Source organism: Tarenaya hassleriana, unplaced genomic scaffold, assembly GCF_000463585.1.
Source record: "Tarenaya hassleriana unplaced genomic scaffold, ASM46358v1 Cleome9, whole genome shotgun sequence".
Classification (NCBI taxonomy): domain Eukaryota; kingdom Viridiplantae; phylum Streptophyta; class Magnoliopsida; order Brassicales; family Cleomaceae; genus Tarenaya; species Tarenaya hassleriana.
The window spans coordinates 4,507,356-4,519,068 of NW_010971389.1; the positions used below are offsets into that span (position 1 = coordinate 4,507,356).

General features: G+C 35.4%; 3 protein-coding genes across 3 annotated transcripts in view; 1 reads left to right on the forward strand and 2 right to left on the reverse strand.

The window, feature by feature from the left end:
- Window positions 1-1,518: 1,518 nt before the first annotated feature.
- On the reverse strand, window positions 1,519-3,886 carry LOC104804448 (protein FATTY ACID EXPORT 7). Its single transcript, XM_010528756.2, has 3 exons — window positions 3,766-3,886; window positions 2,196-2,330; window positions 1,519-1,797 (listed from the first exon to the last, which is right to left on the reverse strand). The coding sequence occupies exons 1-3, from the start codon at window positions 3,818-3,820 to the stop codon at window positions 1,658-1,660; spliced, it is 330 nt and encodes a 109-aa protein (XP_010527058.1). The 5' UTR covers window positions 3,821-3,886; the 3' UTR covers window positions 1,519-1,657.
- A 611-nt stretch (window positions 3,887-4,497) lies between these two features.
- On the reverse strand, window positions 4,498-7,237 carry LOC104804449 (3-ketoacyl-CoA synthase 10). Its single transcript, XM_010528757.1, has 4 exons — window positions 6,718-7,237; window positions 6,063-6,362; window positions 5,412-5,737; window positions 4,498-5,298 (listed from the first exon to the last, which is right to left on the reverse strand). The coding sequence occupies exons 1-4, from the start codon at window positions 7,123-7,125 to the stop codon at window positions 4,704-4,706; spliced, it is 1,629 nt and encodes a 542-aa protein (XP_010527059.1). The 5' UTR covers window positions 7,126-7,237; the 3' UTR covers window positions 4,498-4,703.
- A 3,589-nt stretch (window positions 7,238-10,826) lies between these two features.
- Window positions 10,827-11,713, forward strand: part of LOC104804450 (3beta-hydroxysteroid-dehydrogenase/decarboxylase) — a 6,349-nt gene continuing 5,462 nt past the window's right edge. The window contains exons 1-4 of the mRNA XM_010528759.2: window positions 10,827-10,926; window positions 11,059-11,317; window positions 11,452-11,541; window positions 11,638-11,706. Coding sequence (XP_010527061.1) covers window positions 11,071-11,317; window positions 11,452-11,541; window positions 11,638-11,706 — 406 coding nt within the window. The 5' untranslated portion in view covers window positions 10,827-10,926; window positions 11,059-11,070. The remainder of the gene's footprint in view (window positions 10,927-11,058; window positions 11,318-11,451; window positions 11,542-11,637; window positions 11,707-11,713) is intronic.

The following is an 11,713-nucleotide window of genomic DNA, read 5'->3' on the forward strand; positions in this document are numbered from 1 at the left end:
TGGATAATGATGGGTTATATCAAAATATCATAAAACATTAATAATTTAATATCAAGGATATAGACATGCATGCACAATTTGAAGGGAGAAAAACGATATTATTTACAAAATGCAAACCGTCTAACAATATCAATTAAATTACAAATTTGATAAAACCTTTTCAACCTTGTCTAATTTGAAAAGGATAAGACGTTACATAATGATTTTTTTTTTTTGGATATTTTTTTCGATTTAGTAATATCACGTTTGCTTTCTTTTTTCAACGATAGAGATCTGAGTCGGATACTTACCAAAAAATAATAATAATTCTGAGTCGGATAGGATCCCCACGTGGAATTTGATATATTAAAATCCTTTCTCCTGTTATTTTCTTGCCAAGGCTGCTACTCTTTTGATGAATCCCCTTTTACTAAAATTAAAATACAAACGAAATATAATTTTGTGCAATTTTACAAGTTCTTTTATTTTTGGCAAAGATTAAAATAATTCTTTAAAAAATAAAATATTTTTTTATGCAAGTTATTTTATTGGGTCTTCATAACACTAATTCTAATTGAATAAGACTAAAATAATTAAAGGATATACACTGGAAACCAAGCACTCACGGTAAAGTGAGCCCACATTTTTTTTAATCCAAAAAAAAATGACAATCTATTAAAGTTTCTGCTTAAATAAACTATACAAGTTCCAAAACAACTTAATAGCGTATAACAGCCCTAAAATAAATTAAACAATTCTGACGAATAAATAAATTAAATCGAAAGAAATATTATAACTTGTGTATAATGGGAAATTGTTAAAAAAAATCATATTTATATTCTTCCCAGAAGATTTAGACCTTTAATCAGATTCAAATTTTAATTATTTTTTAATGATTAAAATATTTGATTTTTAAATCCAACGAATCACCGCAGTCGTTTTCACTCCATATACGAGGGAAGAAGAAAACCGATGAAACTTCCTAAACGTGGACGAGAGAAAGAGACCTGCCAACTTAAAGGGCCAATTTTATTAAATCGTTTATTTCTTTTTCATATATGTGTGTATTATGTATACATTACATATATATACACTTAGAAAAAGAATTGTTATAATTTTAAAATATTCGTGTTTAGTATGTTATAATTTTCAGTTTCAAATTTTAAAGTAAGACAATTACGTATTCTCAACGGCTATCCGCTCTTATGAAAAAACAATTCAACGAGGGGATGTACGTAGATTGATACACATGCATCAGGGATGGACATGGTGCACACGTACACATGCATCAGGTCTCGAGCATCCTAACCCGAAGTCATTTTTTTATGATCTATTTTTCACTGAAAATAAGAATATATATAATCAACCAGCAAATAAATATAAAAATATAATTTTTTATAAAAATATAAACAATAACAACTATTTTTTCTAAATGGACCGTAATCTTGGTTGGTTTAACCAAACCATCGGCTCATTGATTCGGGCTCGAATTATTGAACGACCCACGGCATTTCCGCACGAGGCATACCAAGGATTTGGTGGTGCCAGAAATCATTCGAAACTTTTTATTTAATATTTTAATCTACAAATATGGAAACTGTGTATCTCTCCTTCTGTCCATTCAGCAATACAGAAAGGCGAAATGCCAACAGAGGTATTACCATTATCTGTGGTTATTTTAGCGGACGCTGCGAGTGAGGCCATGCAAGTAAGCTCCGGTCATCACAAGCGACACGACAGACAGAACTCCAGCCGGGAAAACCTTACCTGTCCTGAGGAAGCGCGATCCCATCATCCCGGTGAGGGCAGCCGAAGTAACTGCGATTCAAAGATAAACAAACAACCACTATGCTGTTAGAACTCGGACAAGCCATGTCAGAGGTAAATGCTAAAAAGCGAAGCAAACCCTTTTGCTCGGGTGAGATTTCTACTACGTTCACTTCGATATTTCAATTTAGATTGAGCCGCCTTTAAGCTGATCCATCGTTCATATTTGGTCATGTAAGAGATCCGTGATATTAGAAAAGACAGGATCAATCGTTCAATCCACAGTCTGTACCACTTGAGTTTGTAAGTTCTAACACGAAAATTATCAGTAGACATGCAAACACATAATAAAAAATCCTTGGCAAAACGGTTCACCTATAATATTCAAGGACAACGTACACGAGAATGGATCTTCTGGTCGAAAAAGAACAGGAACTATACTCTCTTACCAACACCAACAGAGGATGCCAAAACGGGATTTTGTGGAAGCTCCATGTACACATAACACAACACTGCAGCCGATGCTCCTCCCGCAATTAGTGATTTTTGGCTGCCGCCTTTCAAGTAACCCATCAACCCACCCACTACCACAAAACCATCAAATATGTAAAATTAGCCATGAAATCTTTCTGGAACTAGCAAGCTATGTGAAGATAACGGCACCAGCACAAAATACATCAAGGAAAGTGAAAAAGCTCCAAACTTCACTAGAGGACAGCGAAAATGTATAGGAGATAGATACGGGGCCATACGGCTATCGCAATGATTAAGTAATATGATTAAATGACTGCAAACTAGGCAACTCCACTGATGTTGAACTGCATTTCAGGATAATTTCACTAAATTACAATGAAAATACACACGACACTTTTTTTCCGGTCACAAAGTTAGTATCTTTTTTTTTTAATATTGGTGAATTGCCTAAGGTTCGAACTCGTGACAGTCTGGCTTTTTAATTGCCCCACTTTACCACTTGTTCTGCCCACCTTGGGCACAAAGTTAGTATCTAGCACACTGGTTTTCCACACTAAACCATGGACAACAGACAACTTTAACCAAACAGACATTCAAGCATCACAAAGAAAGGGTAATAAACTCCAAAACAAAAACAATAATCTTTCATCTATCGCCAAAAATTGAGACCGCTGCATTCCTACCTCTCAAAACAAGATGTTTGCCGCATGCAGATGTCGTATTTAAATTAGAAAAGAATAAGAAGATTAAAAACAGATGAAGAACGCACATGAATTCACACATTCTACTAAATCTTACCGACGTCCGCAAATGAAAAGTTTATATCTTTCTGAGAGAGTATCACACGAAAAACTACGCACATATACAAAATATCATACAGAATAAGAATATAAGATCGACCACTTAACTATTCAAATATACAATCTTGGTACACATTCACAATCAATCATAGAGGGTTTGGAAATAACTTAAACGCAACTAAAGTACCGCCTTACTATTGCTTTATTGACTCCCTCCAACTTAGTGACTTACATTAAAATGAGAGTCTAGTTTATCCAATTCGTCTACTACAACTTGATGCATACTTGCCGAAATGTCCAAAATTTTCTCAATCTAGATTATGAAAAGTTAAGCTATGGAAGTCCTCCACCAACTGACAATAGGAGAAGATCGTCTCAATCCAGATTATGTATTACATATTCTATACAGAGCTCCAAACAAATATACATGTACACATAAAGCTCCAATGGAATCAATTTAACCGTCCAGAAATTACTATTTTTCGATTGTATGATCGATGGAAGGTCTTCAGAACACAATTTGTCTGCAAAACTACTCTATATTCCAACTTTCGCCGCACAATTCAACAACAACCAGACACAGACTTACCAAAATCCTGGATAGAAACGACATATTCGCATCAAAAACACCAAGAACAGCTACGATTGAACACAAAACCTAACTCGAAGCTCGATTTCAGCAATCTCCTCCAAGACACTAAATTTCACAAGAAATTGAAGAGGAAAAAAAGAGATGAGAGATCACCTCCGAGAAAAGCAGCATAGCCAAGAGTAGCCTTCTGCGACGTCGACAGATCCATCTTCTCCGTTGTCGGCCAAAGAAAGTCAACCGAAGCGCTTCTCTGAAGCTCTGACCAACTGTTTGAGAACACGAGGAATCGCCATTTATATATGGTGAAGAACCTGGGCCTGATGGCAGCCGTACAGGCCCGCGATCTAACTCATTGAACGGGCCTAACATTGGGCTTCGGTTCAGTCGTGAGAAGGGTGGCCATTTCCGCTCGGTTAAATCAAATCGATTTTTACTAATAAATTATAATCGAATTATATACCAAAAACTTAATTTGATGTAAAAATCAAATGGTAGTTATTTTATAAATATAAAATAAAATGCGAGTGATTTAAATTTTTATGGATAAAAGATGAATTTCAACGTAAATCGAATGAAACCAGCTTCAATATGAAAATTGAATTATGCAACTAAAATTGAATCTCTATTATCAGTGATATTGTTAAGAGTCAAGACCCATCGATCGCACGAGAATCTTGAACGGAAGATTATCAAGAAAACCCGATGAATTTCGATGGATATTCATCACATTGCGCAACTAAATCAGAGAATATTGATCTGATTATGTCGATGACACGAGAGAGTTTGTTATGTCTGAATCTGACATAATTAAATCAAAACTTTTACTTACAGAACATTTTTAAAGTGAAGATGAGAAACTAGAAGAAAAGTTTATTATATAAAATATATATAATACATCAAATCCCTTTAATTTCAAATCAACATTTTTATCCTCTCCTTGCATATTCCAAATCGATAATTAGATAGTAGTAAAAGAGAAAGATGAAACCTCCAAACCCTAGCTAGGGCTTGATCATCACAGCATTTCACCGACACTCTTTTCTTGTTGTGCCGGAAGAAACTTCGCAGACTGAAAGACAATAAGCATTGATTCATATATCAGTGGGGTAACGATCGATGCAATCGACCCAAGGATTGTCCCTCGCCGGCTTCTTCACCTTCTTCATCGCTTTCCAGACCACACTGTTGCACTTAAAACCCGACCCGAAAGCGATCTGCCAGACCCTGTCGCCTCTCTTGACTCGTTCCTTGGCCTCCAAGTAAGCTAGCTCGTACCAAATGCTGCTGCTAGACGTGTTTCCAAACCTATGCAGTGTCATCCTCGAAGCCTCCATGTTGTCGCCGCTGAGACCGAGGTTCTTCTCAAGCTCGTTGAGGACGGTTCTGCTCGCGGCGTGGAAGCAGAAGTGCTCGAAGGCGAGCTTGTAGTCGGGAATGTAGGGCTTGTTGGCCGAGGAGGCGGACGACGAGGACTTGGCGAGGACCGAGGAGGCGGTTTCTGTGGCGGGGGACAAGGTTTTGCGGCGGAGTAAGGCGGCGAAAAAGAGGAGCTGCTCCGAGAACGGGAGGACAAGTGGACTGAGTGTGGTGATATTTGTCTTTAGGGCTTCCCCTCCTACTTCCATTAGGTCTTTGCTTATTTTCAGACCCTTGAAGCCTTGTTCATCTTCTTCTTGGTACACACTCCTGAGAAAAAAGAGTTACAAGTTTTAAAAACTTTGTTTAATATTATCAAATAGTTAATCATATATTCAATGTTTTTATCAAGTATGTATATATGTGTGTATGAGAAGACAAACCTGAAGCTGCGGTCGTCGGCGCCCTTATGCGTCCGTACAATATGCTCGAGCCTGTACTTAGCCCGGCGGAAATCGCGGCGGCGATTGGACAACAACACGGCGGAGCAACCCATCCTAAAGAAGCAGTTGGGTATCAGCATCGACCTGTCTTTCCCGGCATACCAATTGTAACCGACCATCTCGGTGCTGACCACCAGCGCGTGGCTGTTAGGGCACGACTGTAACATGTCACGCGCCAGATCAACCGCTATGATCCCTGCCGAGCATCCCATTCCTCCCAAGTTGTAGCTCAAAATGTTCCCTCTCATCTTGTAATGGTTTATTACCTGTTGGAGAATAAGATTCAAGACATTATTAGGGTTTCTAGGTTTGAATTCATGGATTAGTGGGTAATTAGAAAACTGGGAATTTTGTTCATTTACCCCTTTTCAATTCAAAATTTATTCGAATACCAAAACCTAAAATTCATTTTAAACTTTATTAAAAGCCAAAACCCTAGTAAAAACATCAGTTATTTTCTATACTACATATAATTAAAAAAAATATAAATATATATATATATATGCATTGAAAATTGTGTAGATCAATGAAATGTAAGTCCAAAACTTGTTATCTCATCTCTTTTCTTACGGAAACAAATCCAAATATTACCATTGCCGACAACGAGGGTGTCGGGTTGAAGATGCTGCAGTTAACGACAAGAACTCCGATGTCCTTGGGCTTGACACGTGTCTTCTCGAAGAGCTCGTCCAGGGCTCCGAAGATCACCGTCGATGCCTCTAATCGTCCTTCTTTCATCGTCGAGATATTTTCAGGCAAAGATATCGATTTCGGCACGTAGGTCTCGTCGCCGATTCCCGAGGATTTGAGGATTCGGCTCATGAAGCTTAGGGTTTCTTCGTCGAATTTCGTTGATTTTCTTGCGAGCTCTACGAACTCCTCTTTCGTCACCTGATGATCGAATAATATAACATCTGAATCATCGTTGTTTATCTGTTGGTCGTAGTATTATATCTTTGAGTATAAACGAGTATTTTCATGAAATTCTACGACCGCGGATCTAAATGAAACCAAACTAAACCGATATAAACCGGCAGGATCCATCTTTTTTTTGTTTTACCATGTATTAATTTCTAATAAAATCCAAAAACAGCCGCATGATATCAATTCTGTAAGGATATACATATATATACACACACGCGCGCGCGCGCGCATATATATATATTTATGTATCTACGATAGTAATCAAGCAAATTCAGAAGTTTATATAATATATATATATACATATATATATGTATGTATGTACCTTGAGCTCATCAGGAGGCTTGTAGCAAGCAAAGTCGATAAGATAAACAGATCGAGGCCGAGACAAGAAGTAAACACAAACTGTCAACACGAAGACACCGAAGAATCCGATGACTGTGGCGAGATCGTAGTCCCAAAGCTTCTTCCAAAGCTCTTCTCTGCTCAAGCTCCCAACCTCAGCGCTGAACACGAGCACCAAAACCGGTATGGTGGCCAAGTAAACCGCGTGATTTATTAGGTAGTGGTAACCCAATTTCACGTACTTCAGGTTAACCGATTGGAGAAAGTCCGGTAAGCGTCTCCGAACCCTAACCGAGAACGTCGGGGAACCGGCGTTCGGACCAGAGGGTTCGATCCCCCGGTTAACGATCTCGGTCGAAAGCAGATCTTGCTCGTTAGATCTACCCATCTTGATCAGATCTCGGGTTTGTGGGTTGTGTTTTTCCTTGTGTTTCGAGCTTGTTATTATGGGGAATTTATGCACGACAGTTGTAAGGGTACGTGTTCATGGTTATGGAAAATGTAAATGTAAATAATGTGTTTGTGTGATTTTATGTGCAGTAATGGAATTTATGATTTAGGGTTTGGTAGTTGGTGAGGTGTAGTTAATATCTGCAACTACTTGTTTCTGTTTTTAGTTGGCAGGATTCATGCTTATATTTAATGTGTCTCCATTGAATAGTAAAGCTGAAAATTTTTCAAAATAGGCGACATATATATATATATATATGTGTATATATAGAATGAATTTGTTGGTTGTATATATATATATACCGTATAGACACTTAGGTTTATGTCACGTTCATCAATTTTTTCCTGATTAAATTTTTTGTTTTTTTTCTCTCATTTAAATTTCTCGATTAAATGTTCTTGTTAACCGATCTAAGAAATATTAGCTATATATATCCAATATAACTTTGAACTACGGACATAATGGTTATATATATAATCTTTGAAGATTCTCAACACAAAAAGTGAAGAACTAAATAATCTCTTGAGTTTTTTCATATTATGTATATACACACGAAATTTCAATCTAATGAAAACATTTATAATATTCTTACATGTATATATCAATAATACGTATATTTAAACTGCTGCAATTAAAAAATTCTTAGTTAGGTCTTGTAATTGGTCGATCCGACTTGCCGCATATACATATTCAAATATAAGATGTGAAAAGTTTGTTAGCCTAGATCAATGCCGGTTAGAAGTATTAAACTATATTTTTATATGGAGTTAAACGTATATAAATTATATAATATGGATTTACAAAATATATGGACCTAAATAATATAATCTGAATTTATAAATTATATGTGATTTTATATTTAATTGATTATGATTAATTGAATAAAAAATGTAATAAATTGAAAAGATGTAATACGTGACTATATGATTATTTTTATAGTTATACTATTTACATTTAAATGAAATATCAAATATATATATATATATATATATATATATATATATCTTAAATATAATTAGTTAAATTTAAACAAAAATAAAGCTGCAATTGTAGAGATAAGCTTAAACTAAAAGTCAATTTTGTATTATTTTATATCAATTAAAAACAATTATTTTTTATGAATTCAAGATAGAGACATGCATATCATAGAAAAAAAAATGTTTGCAAATGTATTTCATTTTCAATCAAAAACGGGTTTTTAGTGACCATAATTGCTAAGATAAACCAAATTCGTTGAATTTTTATTCCATTTCAAAAATTTATTTCGGTAATTTCATTTATTTTATAGTGAAATGCTTCTCGAAAAGTTATTATATATCCCGAGATAATATTCGAACATTTCGTTGGGTTTTAAGCGATACGTTGCGTGGTCGTATGTTTTCTTTCAGTTATTTTTTTTAATAGATTTTTACAAGTTTTGGGGTCCATATATATATATATATATATAGATATATGAAAAAGTTGATAGAAGAGTAAGGAGTTGGGATATTAATAAATACTTGGGCGTCCAATTTAATGAGTCAAACTGTGATGCACGTCATAGGAAGTGGTTGGAGCTACTCCTACCATTATTACACATTGACATTACTTCCCCATAATTTAATTCTCTTCTTTCATTTTCTTTTTTAGCATAAGTGTGTATATATATATATTGAGTATATTTATCGTATTAGTTAATGAATAAAATTAGAAAAACTCGATGAATGGCAGTATATGCTATATATTGCCATTGACCCTGTTAATCAATGAATGCTAGAATCTATTACCTTTGAACATTGATTTACAGATGGGACGGCAATCTTACAATGCCATGAAAAAAATGCTTAACATTATTTAACAAAAATGTGTTTAGTGACATTGCGAATCTAGAACATTTTATTTTCAAATATTTTACAATATTTATTTGGTCTAACAACATACATAAAAATTAAAATCAATTACCAATATTTTTATGTACTTTATGTTGCAGCATTCTGAACCGAACATACGAATGTCGCAAACCACAAACAAAACCGATTGAATTTGGTCCGCGAAATTTCAGAACAAAATTTTTCACACAAAAAAAAAAATCTTACGTCTCACTAAATCAATATAGGGGTGAGCATTTCGGGATTCGGGTCGGAATTTTATCGGTTCGGTTCAAAAACGGTTTATTCGGTATTCTAAAATTTGTACCAAATATGTATCGTATATTATTCGGTTCGGTTCGGTTTCAATTCTGGTACGGATCGGTTTCGATTTTTGTTAAAAAAAATTAAATTTCCTTAAGAAATGTCGGTTTTTTGAAATTTTTATAAAATTTGGTCCGTTTCGGTTCGGTTTCGAAAAATTCGATTTTATAAAAAACACACCGTTCAGAACTTTTAAACGGTACGATTCGAAAAAACTATCAAAATTTTTGGTTCGGTTCATTCCGAAAAACCAAACCCAAATATCTACTCAGCAAAGCAAATAACGACCCCTTAGTCAAAGACCGTTTTACCCCTCAATTATTAAACCATAAGACGACGACGTTTCTTTCCTTGTCTATGCCTCCAATTCCATCAGAGACTTTCCTCTGTCTTGCTTGGGTTTCTTCTTCCTTTGAGAATTAACATATATATATATATTAATAAAATTACCACTGTTTAATAAATTTATAATATCAAGGTTTTTGACATGCGTCATTTTCTCGTCTCGCAATCGTTATACATTTCATGCCCTGTCCTTGTTGGTACCACAAATATCTGAAACATTTAAGATTATCCTTAACGTTATAATAGCTTGAGAATCTAAAACCTATCATTTTGGTACGGATTCCCATGGCATAAACAATGCCATCTCGCCCCTCGGTTTTGTTTATTTCTGTCTACAAAAGCAATATCGAATTATAATAGAATATATGTATTTATATGTATATAAACACATACAAATATACACGCGCATATAAATATGTTTATATATATACACGTGCGTGTATGCATGTACATATATGTATGCGTATATATATATATGTGCGAGTTTATACGTGTGTATATATATATGTATATTTGTGTATATCAACTCCTGTGATGATATCATTTTGATAAGTGCTGGACTTTTTGGAACTTTTCCTAAGTACATATTAATATAGAAAAAAATAGAAGAATTAATGTTCGAGTTTAGAGATTTTTTTGATAGATTCTCTCTTTAAAATTAGCATCTCTTTGAATTTAATATACTAGTGTGTTAAAATTAAAGTTCAATATATTAATTTGATGTAAATTAATTGATGATGGTTTTAAATTTATTTGAATTTTATATTAATATGAATGAAATGGTGGAATATATAAGGGTAAATTTACTAAATTTAACATTTTAATAATTAAAAAGGTGACATCTAAAATGTAAAAAAAATATATTTTATTTATTTTCAAAATAAATTTGCGCCGAGTCGAATCGAGGATCGGTCTACGAATTCAACCGAACAGAAGAACAACACCTGAACCAAATCGAAACAAGTTCGATTTTGGTTTGGTTCTTAGTCAATTTCGCAAAATTGAGTTAAACCGAACGGTTTATCTCGGTTAACATGATTAAAAATCACAAACCGGAACAAAACAAAAAAGGTAAATTCCATGAACAGAAAAGGAGGAACACATGAAAACAGCCTTGAACTGCAAATTCCACCTCGCAAGAACCTCTCTCTCTCTCTCTCTCTCTCTCTCTCTCTCTCTCTCTCTCTGTTTCTTCGTAGGAGATCGTTGCCAATCTCTACAGGCAATGTTCTTATCAATTCGATCGTTTAATACTCTTTGCGATTCACCATTTATACATTCGATTTTCGCTTTCACACGAATCATTTCTTCGATTACGTGATGCTGACAAGTGATTTCTTTTTGCCTTTATCAGAGCGGGCAAGAAATGGCCGCGGTGGAGGTAGCGGAGGTGGAGCGGTGGTGCGTCGTCACCGGCGGTCGGGGATTTGCGGCGAGGCATCTGGTGGAGATGCTCATACGCTACGAGATGTTCCACGTCCGTATAGCGGATTTGGCTCCAGCGATACAGCTCGAGCCTCACGAGGACAGTGGAGTTCTAGGCGGAGCATTGAGATCTGGTCGCGCTAATTACGTCTCCGCTGATCTCCGGAATAAAGCCCAAGTGATCAGAGGCTAGTTCATTCTCTTCAATTCGTGTTTTCCCCTAAGTTTTCAGATTCGAGGATATGTTTCTGATTATCGACTGCTTTGGAGTTGGAGACCTATGCATTGTCTATCCTTTGATTTTTTCTTGTCATTGTAACAGCTTTTCAGGGAGCAGAGGTTGTATTTCACATGGCAGCTCCAGATTCTTCTATCAACAATTACCAGCTTCAGTACTCGGTTAACGTAGAAGGTGGGGAGAAACTGCAATGCGGGAATTTCTCTTTGTCGGAAGGAGGATTCTTGTTCATTCCTGTATTACCAAGTTCATTTGTGATCTTATCTGCAGGGACGAAGAATGTCATTGGTGCTTGTGTTGAGGTTGGAGTAAAGAGGCTTATCTACACTAGTTCTCCTAGCGTCGT